The 14,949-nt window shown below is 35.6% G+C and overlaps 1 protein-coding gene across 2 annotated transcripts; it reads right to left on the minus strand.

Annotated features, from left to right (window-relative positions):
- Window positions 1–2,619: 2,619 nt before the first annotated feature.
- Window positions 2,620–11,443, minus strand: LOC143558512 (uncharacterized). Of its 2 annotated transcripts, none has more exons than XM_077047344.1 (14): window positions 8,686–11,443; window positions 8,463–8,591; window positions 8,195–8,377; window positions 8,060–8,112; window positions 7,749–7,977; window positions 7,607–7,670; window positions 7,402–7,521; window positions 7,012–7,122; window positions 6,383–6,579; window positions 6,083–6,298; window positions 4,343–4,847; window positions 3,539–3,672; window positions 3,329–3,415; window positions 2,620–3,243 (listed from the first exon to the last, which is right to left on the minus strand). In XM_077047344.1, the coding sequence occupies exons 1-14, from the start codon at window positions 11,242–11,244 to the stop codon at window positions 3,157–3,159; spliced, it is 4,674 nt and encodes a 1,557-aa protein (XP_076903459.1). In that variant the 5' UTR covers window positions 11,245–11,443; the 3' UTR covers window positions 2,620–3,156. The 2 variants fall into 2 exon arrangements, with proteins under 2 accessions (XP_076903459.1, XP_076903454.1); XM_077047339.1 differs by having other exon boundaries at window positions 7,012–7,125.
- Between the last annotated feature and the right edge of the window lie 3,506 nt (window positions 11,444–14,949).

Raw genomic sequence — 14,949 nt, forward strand, 5'->3', positions numbered from 1 at the left:
AATTTACTTTTTAACAAATTTTTTCACATAAAATTCTTTAACAACTATCTTATTTTTTCGGCTTCTTTTGTTTCACATTACACCCCATCAATCATAATATACATATATAAATTTTAACTTGTCAAGATAAAAGAATATTTCATTTATTCAACTCGTATAATACATGAGCTAATTTCTAACCTAGTTAATCATTTCCATTTCATGACTATTTAGTATTTTGATATAACTAGCAAAATATATTTGTGCATGGCACACAATAATGTAAGACATGGGTGTGCCCACAATAGAGGCACCCATTATCTATAAAAGAAAATATTAGTGTTATTTATACCCCAAAATACTTAGTCTCCCGTGAAAAGAAATCATGGGTTCACCACTGATGAAAGAGTTGTATACCTATATTTTATATTGTTTTTTAATAACGTCAAATCTAACTCTACTCATAAATTATTACACTTTTTTTATACTAAGAGACTTGAACCCTCAACGATTAGAAAGACAAAGTCATATCCAATACCTTAGTATCGTAAAACCAAAATGCCATTTGGTGTGTATTGTATGGTTCTTGCATTACAAACATCTTATCTTAAATATATATATAAACGAAATCTTCCTAAATTCTCTCAAGCCACCAGATTGTTTTATTTTTAAATGAAGGTTTCTCATGCATTTGACCCGAATTCACGGGTATGGGTCTCATCAAACCCATATAGCTCTTAAACGGATTATAATATCTCATTATATTAAAAATTAACCCATTAAATATTTGTTATGAAAATCCTATAAAATAGGGATATACTAAAAATTAATATCCGATTTTTTTTTAAAAAAAATATTATTTATAATTAAGAAAAAATTTTATAGTAAAAAAAAAGAGGGTCATAGGTCTTACCAAACTCATATAGCTTTTAAACCAGGTCATAACATCTTATTTATTTGTGAAATCATTTTACCATCAAATCCTAATTATATTATTAACTTACTTACAATAAATAAAACTAAAATCTTAAAAATTATATAAATTTAAAACGAATAATATAAAATAACTCCGTAATACGGGGAATAAAAGCTAGTATTATATATTCTAGGTGTAGTTGTATTATATATTCCGAAGGCATATATAACTTGGTGTGCATATGTTATATATGCATGAACACATATATATCTAGGTGTGTAGTATAAGTACAAGTGAAGTGAAGTGTCCTACAATCATCCAATTTCATATTTATCGGCACCTAACCTACACAGTCCAGAGGTGTCAGGTTATACTATGTCATCATCATAAATTCATAATGCTGCTCATTTAACTTCAACCCCATATGAGCTTTTCAACTGATAAAGCTTAAAATGGATACCGAGTATGCTACCACATGTTCATTCTTGTTTTAATTCTTTCCTCTTTCCTGTTTACTAGCTATGCAAATGAATTAAATACAACTCCGGTAATAATATCTATATAATAAGACATGTATAGGATACACGGGTAGTTGCTGGGTGAGCTTTAGCTCAACTGACAATAAAGAGAAAGTGAAGATTTGGGCTGGAGACCGCAAAATTATACTGCAGTGGACTTTCGGGCGGCGGGTTTTCTTCAAAACAGGAGATGATGGGCTTGGGCTATCCAGCCTTGTCTGCAATTGCATACAAATGGGGTCATCTTTTGACATCGGGTTATCCCGGATAGCTGGACTTTGTTCGTTGGTAGTTAAAAAATGGATATATGAGAAAAAAAATAGTAAAATGATAATAGTAACTTATTTCTCTTGATCCCCTCTTTAATTTTCTATTTTCCCAAGTACATATGTGAAGGATATGTTCATATTGTGAACAGGTTTTATCAACATATTCTTGGAATCATTCTTCCCAAATTTATCTCACCCTTTTACACATTGAAACTAAAACTAAAGACTTTGAAGTCATTTTTAAGTGATCTCTTAACTCTATACAAATTAAAAGAGTAGAAGAAATATGATTACACGAACACACACAAATTTGTAGTGATTCGGGTGTGTATTACCATGTGTCATTCCTTAGTGTTAATGAACAGTTTGTTTCGTTAAGAGTGTGCGTCTCTCTGAGTAGTCAGATATGATTTCAACACCTTCTCACTAACATGATAATACCACCTCTCATTGTCTCATTAATTTGTGCAGTACTCGTAAATCTCGTGTCACTAATATTTGGTAGTATCTTCTCACAAACAATGATTGTGATCAATAACAAGATTCATGATATTGGTAAGAGAAACCAGTCAACATTAAACGAGTACCATTTATTTCACCAGCACGGTGTGTAACTGAACCGAACGGATTAGAGAACGAAAAAATGAAAAGCAAACTTGCTACCTAATTTAGCAACTACCACCACTACCAGGATCATGACCATGGTCAATTGGTCATCTCTGGTAGCTTCAGCTGTAGAATCAAAATCAACTTCTTGCGGAACCATGTGCATACTCAACATCTTAACACCCAATCCAAATTTCCCTAATTCATATGTTAATTATCAAAAAGAGTTCTAATTTATGCTTGCATTAACCAATCTTAAGCGTGCCTCGGTTGACCAGTCCATGCCAAGCTCAGGACCAGCATGGGACTAATGTCCCAGGCTCATAACAAACACAGAAATACACTATCATAAACTAATAAAAGGTCATTAAAAAACCGAGCAAGCAATTATGTCTGAAAGTTGGGGAGATCAATAGCACCCTAAAACATCTATACGATAACAGTCACCAATATAACACGCTTGAATAATTAAATCGACTTCTTTTGCAGTACAAAAACGAGCACACTGGCTCTTTTTACCTCTTTGTTGTCCCACCAATTCCATTGGTTTATGTAATATCACAATGGCCAAACCCAAGTACACAACCGAAGGCTGCAGTAGTAGAAACCAAGATGCACCCATTACCAACCACCGGATCACCGAACTGTACAAACCTTTCTCAACAGTAAAAGCCCATTTTCCACTTTCTGATTTACCATAATAACAAGTCTGGAAAAGGACTTTATAATAATAATAATACTGATACTTTTGACTTTTGCTGACTGCATCATCAAAACTTCTCAGAAAGTCAACTCTTCTACAAAATTTCTTTACAATACAAGCTTCCCGAACAACATCATAACTTCTCACCACCGGCCGCCAAAATTGCTAATTTACAGCTTCATAAAAAAGAACCTGAGGTTGCAAATGCCCTTTTTCACACATTAATACTACATCTTCCCATTTTCCAACTACCTGCAAAATTAAATATTATAACATTAATACATATACATACATCGTTATAAAATATATCATAGATGATTGCATAAAAATGTGTTACCTTAACTGTTTTGTCATCATACATCACCCATCGATGATGAGCATGGCTGTATGCAAAGCAATGATAATGCTGCCCATAATAGCATACCTTAAAAAAAATTACAAGCATTTATGTTGAATTAAACGACTGTATGTACGAAAAATGATATATTTGCACTTACAATAGACTAAAAGAAATCAAAATAATGTCGCTTTAAATAAAGATATTTACCACTGAAACAAGACGGCGTGTGTTATTTGGATCAAGTCCACGATAAAGTACGCTTAAATCTATTTCAGCAGATAATGCTGCTAATGTCGCCTTAATATCTTCAACACTTTCACTTGTGTTTTGCCAACCAAGAACTACAAAACATAACAATTGTAGGTTAGCAGTTAATATAGGTGCCAATTTTGACTTAATTACATAAAAATGGGTAGGGTGGTTATAGGTTAAATAGTTAAAACAGTTCAAAACTCTTCCAAAGTGTACTCAAAACACATAAAATATTTATGAAAATTCAGAAAATGCTACAAAGGCGTTCGTGGGTCGGCCCAAAACCTTAGGGATGCAAACGAGCCGAGCCACTAGCAAGCCAATCAAGATCGGATCAATAAAAAGCTCGAAGCGAGCTGAGCCTGAGTTTCAATAAACCTCATTTAAATAACACGCCCGAGCTCGAGCCTTGTATGGAAAGATCGTTTAAGCTTGTTGAGCCTTAGCGAGCCTTGTGTGTTTTTAACCCTTTAGGACTTCTATTTATTAAGTTCACACTAGCCTAGCTCAAGGCGAGCTTAGGCTAGTTTAATGTTTTTCTCAAAATATATAAAAATAATTAAAAATGTGAATAATTATTAAATAACAAATGAGCCGATCTCGAGATATTAAAAAAAGGGCTCAAAACTAGCTGAGCTCAAGCTCGAGCTCTTGTAACTCAAAACAAGCCTAGTCGAGCTCGGGGCCAGGCTCAGCTCGTTTACACCCCTACTGAGAATCTCTAGAAACTGCCCATTTGACCCGTGTTTCTGAGAGCACCTGTTGTGAAAACATGAGGTGGATTAGAAAGGATGTGATGGATGTAATTAAGCTTCCCACAACCACCATCATCTGGATCACAAGCTAATTGGTGATTCATCTCAACAAGATTTGACAGCTCATCAAAAGAACCTTCCGGACACATGACCTGCAGCAGGAGTGATATAAAAAGCTTATCATTAGTAATAAAAATTGAGCACAAGGGTAAAATTAGAAAAAAGAAACATGCCTTCATGGTTCGAAGGGCATTAGCGTTGATTTGATGAAAGAAAGATGTGTATTTGAGACTCCTGGTTTCCAACCCACAATTATAACAATTCATCCGTTCAAAAATGTCCATTCCAAAAAGAGTATGTGCTGTACAATGTTTATTTATACACTCCCACGAGCCCATTGTATTGTTTTCCGTTTGTTCAGTATCAGAAACGTATGTACCAGGTGTGAATGATTTATGTAAGCAATCAAATATCACTCCCAATACCTCCGATGCATCATTCATTTGTGCCTGCCAAATCATCACATAAATTAGCTAAGATTGGAAATGAGTCAACTCAAAACTCACAGAGAGAATTGTAAAATGACATTATTATCTCAGAGCATACATGTCCCATTCTTCATCCATATCTCAATAATTCAACTAAAAAACACATTTTCTCTAAATTTTGTCTATATTCTATTAACCTCCTACATCCCATTCTCCATCTCTATCTTATTCACACACACTTTTTTTATTATTGTGTCTATTTCTTATACACTCGCAACAAGTTTAGAGAGTGATGAATAGTAACCTATCAAATATAGAGAATTACTATTACTCTACTGTATAAATTAGAGATATAAAGAAAATAGAGAATGGGATGTAGAGGTATTTTAGCACTTTTCTTTATAAATTACTTAGGGTTGACCCAACCTGAACCAATATACTTCCACATTTTACCCAACCCGTCCACTTCCAAACCTACAAATGAACCGAACGTTCAATGAACAGTTGGTGAACCATTGGGCTAAAAGTTCGTTTATTTAATAAACAAATGGACATGAACAGTTTTTTCGTTCATTTAGTTAAACAAACAAACATGAACACGTGTCTCGTTCGTTCATTTATGTTCGTCAACATTCGTGTACTTGTGTTTCTTCGCTTACATTAATCTATGTTGATTCCTAGATCGTATGCGTTCATTTATTTGTTTACATTCATTCATTTGCGTACGTATATATATTCATTTAAACTTTCTAGGACTGTTACAACTTAGTCTTGTCTTAAAAAATTAAATATCACCCAGTACAATTTATTCTAGGTTAATTTAATTTTCAGACACAACAGATTAATGATCACATTTACTTCTAATCGGTGTTCATTCAGCTATGTTAATTCATCTATGTTCAGTTATGTTCATTCTTTTGTGTTAGCTTACATTTGTGAACCATTCGTTACTAGTATTAGCAAATGAACACGAACACTCATTTCTTAAACAGACATACACGAAAACCTCATTCTTTTTAACTGTTTGTGTTCAATCCTATGTTGGTTAAGTAAAATGAACAAACACAAACATGCCTCGTTCGTGTCCGTTCGATTCATTTACAAGCATCCACTACCAACCTCTAGTACTTACTATTTACCAACAACTAAAAACCTAAAACATAATGTACACAAGGGCTAGCAGAAGCATATAACTTTTAACTCTAAATCCTAAAATATAAAAATGTAATATATATGATCAAGATGAAAAGGCATACCTCTTGAAAGAAGTTACTGTCGGGATACAGGTTGCTAAGAGCAATCCGAAGAGAAGTAGGGGCAACGGCTTGAACTTTTGTATCAGTTGAAGCAAAGTTTAAAGCACTAAAAATATCATACAAAGCGCATGTAACACATGGATCACCAACATGAAGATGATCACAAGTAGTTGTGCCTAAAAATTCCTCACGAAACCGTCTCAAATGCCATAATGACTGCAATTTGAAGAAAAAGTTTACAGATATTAGATTTGAGACGAATAAAGAAGATTGGTGAAACTTGAATTTTGAAAAAATAACCTGTATAATAACATTTAAAAAACAGTTGTATTCACCAACTTCATTCTTCAAGCCTGTACCATATACATCACTTCCGTTTACATTGTCTGATTCGACCTCAATAGATGTAATACAAGAGTCTTCCCCTTCTATAAGCATGTCGCCAGGTATTATTATTCCAGATATTGAAGAATATTGCTTGTGCGAATGAAATGCATCTGCATTTTTAAAATAAATACCTACTTTAAAGCAAATTCTAAAACTTTGTCCGGACATTGTGACACGCAGTTGCACATAAAAAATATCATTTCTTTTATAGAAAAACATATTTTGAACAAAAAAAAAGTGGTTCTGGGTCTCAATGCAACCCAGCCTAGCCCGTTTCAACCCACAACAAAATTATTTGTTCAAACCCGAGCCCAACTTTACATGTTAAGCAACCCACCAGAGGTGCTCATTTTGTCACTGTTAGCATAACTTCATCAAAGTAATTACAGTAGTCTTAAAACACCAGGATTATGCATAAACTCGAATTCTTCTGGATACTCGTAGTTAATTCCAACTTAAATATGAACTAAAATTGATCAAAATGGCCCAAATAACATCAAACTATTATTATGTTTGTTATAAAAAAGCAGATAAATAAATACCAAGGCTTTGGCGGACAGCTTTTGACAGGTCAGCTTGGAACCTTTTTTCGTCATCATCTTCTGCTTGCAACATCAACACCCTTGTTTCATTATCTCCTGAAGAAGAGGTGTCTGCTGTCAAGAAAAGTACAACACATAAGCTGAGATCTTAATGTCATAATAAGATGACAAGAAATGAAATTATAAGATTTTTGTAAAACACCTCTATTTGTTTACTTTTCTCATTTTTACCATCCTCACTTTCTCCATACGGAAAGTTACTGAAGGGACATACCAAATTATACCCCACACAAAGTAAATTAAAAAGAACAAAAAAAATGAACATAAACAAATAGACCATATATATTAATGAGTATTTGAGTCTCACACACAGACACATATATATTTCACCTTGAAGAAAGTCACCATCTGTACTTTGTCCAGATTCGGTAGTTTCCTTTCCAGCTGGCACGGTTTGCTGTCTTCCATCAATTTCCTTGGTTATACTTTTTTGCCGTCTACTTCTTCTTCCTAACAAAGAGAGACAATGTTTTGTAGTTTCACAAGTAATAACATGTGTATATGATGTATATTTATATATAAGCACAATCAATACCAGTCCTCTCTGAGAGTCCATCTTCTGTGGGGCTCAAAAGTCCATTACTTTGCTTCACGGGTTCCTAGAAGACAAAAAAAGGTAAGCCGCATCATACACCATTACATTTTTATGTTGCTAACATCATCACAAAGAAGCTCACCGTGCTCATTGGTGTCATTCTTGAGTTATTTTTATGTTGCTCTGCAAGATGTCTTTGCTTAGCTTCATCCTCAATTCTTCTTTGATATTTTAATGTTTCTTCAAGCTTTCTTTCCTCAGCTTCAAGCTCAATCTTCCTGCGCCTTGCTTCATCTTCCTGCTGATGGAAAACACCAACTTCATCCACACTTTCATTTGGTTGTTCATCTATCACAATTGCATCTGAGGAACTGAGAAAAGCAAACATCAGCACAAGGGTAATGAAATAAATTCTTATAATGAACATAAAAGAATAGTGAAGAAGCCACATACATCATCTCTGCATTCCCATTGGGTAAAACATGCGATTCACCAGTGCTTATAGCCTGCATATGCAACAACTTATTCTCAATCTATAACCTAATAGAAGATAAAGAAATTATTTAGAATATGTTTCTAAGTTCAAACCTTGACATCCTTTGTTTTTCTGTATTCTTTGTTCTTTCTTTTATCCTTTAGTTTATCATTAAGATGCTTTGGAGCATCAGCCGATCCTTTTTTAGAATCTAGAGCAAGTTCAGCCAAGAAAGCTTCTCTGGCAGCATCTGATTTCTCTGTGGCATCTTTCTCTGCTAAATTCTCTAGGCGTGCCTAAAAATAGATAAAAAAAAAAGTGTAAACAAATGTATTTGCACCTTTAACACATGTATAGAAAGTTGTATATGATGATACGAACCCGCAAATATGACTTCACAAGAGGTTCAACTATGAGTCTAAAATCATTAGCACATAATGGACCTAACTTGGCTTCCAACTGCTGCATTCCAGAGAGATTCCGCATGATCCGTGCATCGATTTTGCTAAGCTGCATTTCTGAAAAAGTGAGATATAGTGGAAGACCGCACAACCGCATATATAAAAAATCAGTATAAATACGTATATTCATTAATCAAACAGACCTCAACAGACAGCTGTTCTTTCTGTTTCTGGATTCCAATTTCTATGCAAGCATCCAACTGTTGAAGATAGTCATTCACCCTCCAATCATTTTCACCAGCTTCTAAGTTGACATGAGGATTCACATTTACAACACCATATGTATCTTCAAACCTGAATTGATTAACATTGAAAGAGTCTACTTCTTTTAGAACATTTGTCAAGGCTTCCACCTCAAACCTATTAACGCATGTAACATCACCGTTCTGTTGAGTAATGTCTTCTCTTCGTTTCCTTAAAACCGATTCGTAGCTTTGTCGAACGAATTCGGTAGAATTCTCTCTTTTCTTACCTTCTTCTAGACAGAGATCTTCAACTAACTGTAATGCCTCCACGTAACTTAGATGCTCCAACTTTCTATCGCATAAGCTCTGCAAATGTGAAAATTCTCTACCGATTATCTCTAAAAGGTCTATCCCTTTATGTATCTTCTCATCTCTAGTTTTAGTCCAGAATGCCAACTGTTCCTGACTTGTGGGGCCCGAAAATATCCATGACAGTAGAGACTCATCATCATTATCTTTAACTTGGAAAGTGTTTGCATTTAACAAGAGACTTGAACCCTCTTTATCAAAAGCTATTTTTTCAGATACTTCATTGACTTGTGTGACATTGGTCAACTCTTCTAAAGCGTTACCATTCTCTGAATACCTACCTATTCCACATGAACGAGATAGCTCTTGCAAAAACATAAGCACTTTTGTAAGCTCTGTTGCTCCAAGAAAGCATATACAGATTGGTGACCGTTCCACACCAGAGTTCAGAAGCCGAGGATGCAACTCCTCAACCGCAAACTGTACAACTTTTGTAAGATGACTTGCTGCAAGACACTTATGTTTAATAAGTAAATGGAACAAAGTTTTAATCTTTTCAAGCAGCTCTGTTCGCTCAATGTCATTAGATAATGGCCAACTGTCAGGGTTGAAATACGCCTTGCAACCTTCACTTTGATCACATTCCATTGGGACACAGTCAGCAGTTTTAGCAGTCTTTTTGCTCCCTGCACTAACACCATTACAACTATCCTCATACTCCTTATGATCAAACGAAGCCCATGAATTCCCATACCCATAACTTTCACTAAAACCGCCATTAACTAAGTCTGAGTTAGAAGCTGAAGAATTTGATTGCAATTCAACCATTCTAACAGCGGCATTGACATCTAATGCTTTCCATGGGTAAGTCAGAAGCATTTCAGTCCATTCATTATCGACATTTGGAGGCAAAACAGCCTGAAACTTTGGTGATAAGCTATCCATGTGCTCCTGTAAAACATGCTGCTTGTGCAGATCAAGATCTACAAACTTCTCACCACATCTACAGCACATCCAGAACCTCCAACCACTATCCACACCAAAGGACAAAGCTTCAGTAATTACTTCATATGCTAATCCATCTTTTTGTGACTTAAAATGGGATGTAATATCTGATACGGTTATCTTGTACAAGTCTTTCTTCAAATCTGTACTCATGGACTTCCAATAATGAACTACGTTATCTTTTCTTTCAGAAGTAGTTGCACTCCTTTCCACTTTTCCACCTTTTCTCCTGTCACCTGCTCGCTGGCCCGGCCCAGTAGAAGACTCCTGACCCTTATCTGTTTCAGTTTGGGACTGGGAAGACTCTTGCTTCTGCTGCAATAACCTTGCTGCAGCCACTTTCACTTCAATCTCTTTCTTCCTTTCCTCATCCGTCTTACTCGCTTTCTTAATATCATTCGGCCTTCTAGCTTGAACCGCTCTAACATCCATCGGGTCCTCAGGAACCCTCCTAACAGGAACAAACCTAAACTTGTCATCCCCGTTCCCTAAATTCCTCATCCAAGTCGAAAGAGTCCCAAGACTCGCCCTCTGCAGCAACGCCCGAAGCTCATTCTGCACATGCTCAATCCTTGCATCCGGCGCACCAATCTTCAGCTGACTCTCATCCAGCAAACTCTCCTTCCCAGGATCAACCGGATCCTTAATCATCAACGCACGCTCACACTCCCTAACCGAATCCTCGTAATCCTTCCCGTCCGCAGCCGTCTCACACAACAAATTAGCATAAAAATGCGCAAACTCAATCGAACTCGGCGACAACACCACCGCCTTCCTCGCCGACTCCACCGCCTTCCGCAAATGCCTCTGTTTCGCATTCGGATCGTCAATAATCGCCGCCACCTTAACACAAACCGTCCCTTGAACTCGAGAAACCAACGCCAAACAAGCCGCGTTATCCTCGTACTTCACACACAAATCCTTCATTAACCTTAGGGCTTTGGTATGGTTCCCTCGCCTAACCGCATTCAGCGCCTTCTCACACTCGACTTTAACCGAATCAATAAGTAACCTAGAAGCTTCATTTTCTAGATCAAATTTGGGCGTTTGAAGTACAATCGACGAATTAAGGTTCCAATTGTGTTCGGGAGTGAGTAAACTAACGGCAACGTCATCTCCGTCGTTAGATAACGGCGGCGGAGGTTGATTATTATTATTATTAGGTTTGGAGCGAGTAACGACGTTACGCTTCTTACGGCCCATAGGCTAATTGAATTGAAATGGAAATGGAGTTTAACTTCAAAGCAATTGATACATGTATAGGTGTATATGTATAGAAATAAATATAGATTCTATAATTGAATTGAAGATGAGACTTACTGTGAGTTGGTGATGGTGGTGGTTGGTGGCGTTGCACCGCAGCGATCGGTGGTTGTGTGAAAAGAGGGGTTTTTATTGTTTTTATTATGTTGTTATTATATTAATATTATTATTAATAACTCTTAGTGGAATTCAAATGAGGCTTTTGATTTTGACATTGACCACCTTTATGTTTATGTTGATTCGGATATACCATATGCCACATTTAACCTCACGTCAATAATTGTCAATTTTGTTTTTTTTTTAACTTTATATATTAGTATCATTTTTAGTTTTTTAGATCGTTGTAGTTCTTAACTAACGAAACGGTTGTGATCATCTCATCTTTTAACATGTTTGCTTTCTATGATTTACGACTAATGGAAACGTAACTCCCATGAAATTTTGAGACGGACAATAATAAAAAAATAAACTTACAAATTTACATTTATAATTATATAAATGTATATAAACAACTAAATTTGAGTTTAACTTAAACTAATTTAAGCCCAAATACTCAATCAATATATTCCAAAGTTTTAAGTCCAAGCCCAAAACTCTCAACCCAATAAACATCTAACTTATTAAAAAAATGTTACAATGACGCAAGTAATTTGTTAAGTGAGTTCAACGGATTATAAGTGTTTTAATCTTCAAAGAAAATGTTTTGACTTCCTACGTACGTAGGTTTGTTCACCAACTTCATTTCTATTGGTTTATCGTTTATTGAGGCTAGCTCTCGTATTACCTGTCGCAACCGCAAACATTGAAAATACTTTTACGTGAAGTCTAATTTGCGTAATAATATGGGTGATAAGAATTTAAACAATAGTTGTATTTGTTTTATTGAAAAAGACATGTGTACTGTATGATATTTTTGTTAAGCTTAAAAAAATGAAAACCTGTAAAGAACAATTTTAGACATGACATCTTATTTATACATTTCTTATGAAGTTTCGTATATTTTTTGTTTGATTATCTTTTTTTCTATATTACTCGAGCCGACCCAATTCTAACCAATCGGAGGGCCCAAGCGGACCAAAAAATTATATACCGATTACTTGGCACGGGCGCCCGAAACGGATCGGAAAAATATTATGTAGCGATGGTCAACTGAATACCGACTAAAATGTTTTCCGACCCTTGTAAGAAAATTTTCTGAATCCGTCACTGGCCCGAAAACGTCTAATTGGTGTGATGTTTGACGCTGGAAAACACTATCGATATGCAAAAGCGATAACACATCAGCCGGTCACATCTATAACGTCGTTGACCTTCCTCCCCCGCAACGAACGGTCTCATGACTTAGTTATATTAGTTGATTTTAATTATTTCATAAACTTTATACAAATTAAATTTATATGATCAACCTTTTAGTAGAGCAATAAAGGAAATAAAAATTAAAGACAATTGGTATCGGTTGTTGATATTGATGTTAGGAATCCTATCACATCAGATACTTGATGAAATAGGATGGATTGAGAGGACATCTTATACGTAATTATTCTAAATAGATGATTTTTTCTGTAAGCGTTTTATACGTAATTGTTTGAATAGATCGAAAATTTATTTATTTTTCAATATCTGACTAGAAAAGCATTTAGCTAACTTTTGTTCTTTTGACAAACGAAATGAATTGTTAATTTAAAGTTGAGTGTCACATTTTAGGTGATGTGATTTGAATAACTTTAGTTAAAAAGTGTTAAAAGTAGTCTTAACCTCAAATTCTAAGCAAATATAGATGTAGACAAGTTATTTATGTTCCAAGTGACTACTTTTTCTCATTTCCTCTTAGATCCCTATATAATTTAGAAAAAAATTTTAAAATGGTGTGTATGAAAAAAAAAAAAAAAAAAGAGGAAAATGGGAAAGTCAAAAAAAAAAGGGGAAATGGTTGAGCCGCTATTGGGAATAGCGGCTTAGGAGTAAATTTATTTTGCTTTTTTGACTTAGAGAGAGGGAGCCGCTTTTGGCAATGGAGGCTTAGGAAGAAAAGAGGGAGCCGCCATTGCCAATCGGGGCTTAGGAACAAACCAACTTAACCCCGTTTAACCTCCGTTAGTTATAGTATTGGGTATAAAAAAACCCACCAAAACCCTATCACACACCCTCACACACATTATAATTTTATAACTTTAAAAAAACCCACCAAACAACCTAATACACATTTACATATCTCCATTTATATTTTATAAAAACTATACCTATTTACATATGTTAATTTATATATTTTATAAAACTAATTTGTTTAAATGATAATTTATTAGTGTAGGATTCATTATTTATAACTGTAATTTAATTTTTATAACTCTAATATTAATTTGTATAAATATTGCACGTTATGGTTTAAATAAGTATAAATATGTTAAATTATTTTAATGTAATGTAAGATTATTTGACATCTAATAATATTAAGATAATGAAATAAAAAACTATAATACTATCAAGAACACGAGATACAAGACCTAACATTTCTCAAAATATTAAACTGGTTAACATAATACACATACAAAGTAACACGAGATACAAGACCTAACAGCACTAATTTGGTCGGTTTGGGCAATTGTTGATCATGTGACCCGGTTGTTTACAGCCAGAGCACAGACGCCCTGTCCTTTCCTGTGCATAGGTGTTATCCATCTCATTACGCATCCTCCTCGCACGACGTCTTACTCTTAGTATGGTTATCTTATTTGCGTCCCCATAAAGTGTCCATCCGGCGTCGTTCCAATCTTCTTTATGACTCACCGGATGATAGCTGTTGTTGTATTGCGCACGGTATGTGTCTGTGTGAAACCTGCTATTCACAATACTTTTTGGATCTTCTTGTAGATAGTGGCAAACTGCAATTGCATGGCTACAAGGGAACCGGTAAATTTGCCACTTACCACAAGTGCATGTTTTCTTCTTGAATTTGACCGTATAAGGACTATCGCCGGTTTCATCGGAGGTCTGTAGGCATGTTTTCACCATGAACACTTGCTCAGGTACTGAATAAGGGAATACTCTATGTTCTCGAGCCCTTATTTCACGACCATGGAACAATGTCCACTTGCGGTCCGGAAATTGGGTTGAGCAATTATACGTCTGTTGGTAGTTTATGACGTATTGGTGAACCTCTCTTGTAAAGGTATGCTCAACCAATGCCCTTATCGGGAGCATCCGGGCACCACGCAACACATTGTTCATGCTTTCGGAGATGTTCGTGGTGAGGTTACCCCATCAGAGATTTTCTTGTCATGCAGGAGTGTCCACTTACTTCTATCAATGTCTTTCAGGTATTTCCACGCCTGTTTATTTGTTCTCTTTAGGTTGTACATTAGGCGATCGTACTTTCTTTGTTGTGTCGTGCTTCCGATCTCCCAACACATCTTCTTCAAGCTCACACCCTTGAAATGCGTGGCGAAATTGCTCTTTACATGCCTAAGACAAAATCGATGGTAGGCATTGGGTTCCTGCCAGGCTTCCAAGTTTTCCATGGCGTTCTTGATTCCTGCATGCCTATCAGAAATTACACACAACCTTCGGGATCTGGGGTCTTCAACGTTCTCCGCAAACATTTGAAGAAACCACCTCCAGCTGTTGTTTGTTTCTTCATCAACCACGGCG

The sequence above is a fragment of the Bidens hawaiensis genome, unplaced genomic scaffold, assembly GCF_021521415.1.
Source record: "Bidens hawaiensis isolate Kalapana, Puna unplaced genomic scaffold, B.hawaiensis_p1.1 tig00001087_1, whole genome shotgun sequence".
In the NCBI taxonomy this organism is placed as follows: domain Eukaryota; kingdom Viridiplantae; phylum Streptophyta; class Magnoliopsida; order Asterales; family Asteraceae; genus Bidens; species Bidens hawaiensis.

Coding starts and splice junctions, on each gene's coding strand:
- LOC143558512 (XM_077047339.1), bottom strand. CDS start 11,244: ATGGGCCGTAAGAAGCGTAACGTCGTTACTCGCTCCAAACCTAATAAT. Junction 8,592..8,685: donor AAGAACAGCTGTCTGTTGAG/GTCTGTTTGATT, acceptor TCAGAAATGCAG/CTTAGCAAAATCGATGCACG. Junction 8,378..8,462: donor TTGTGAAGTCATATTTGCGG/GTTCGTATCATC, acceptor ATCTATTTTTAG/GCACGCCTAGAGAATTTAGC.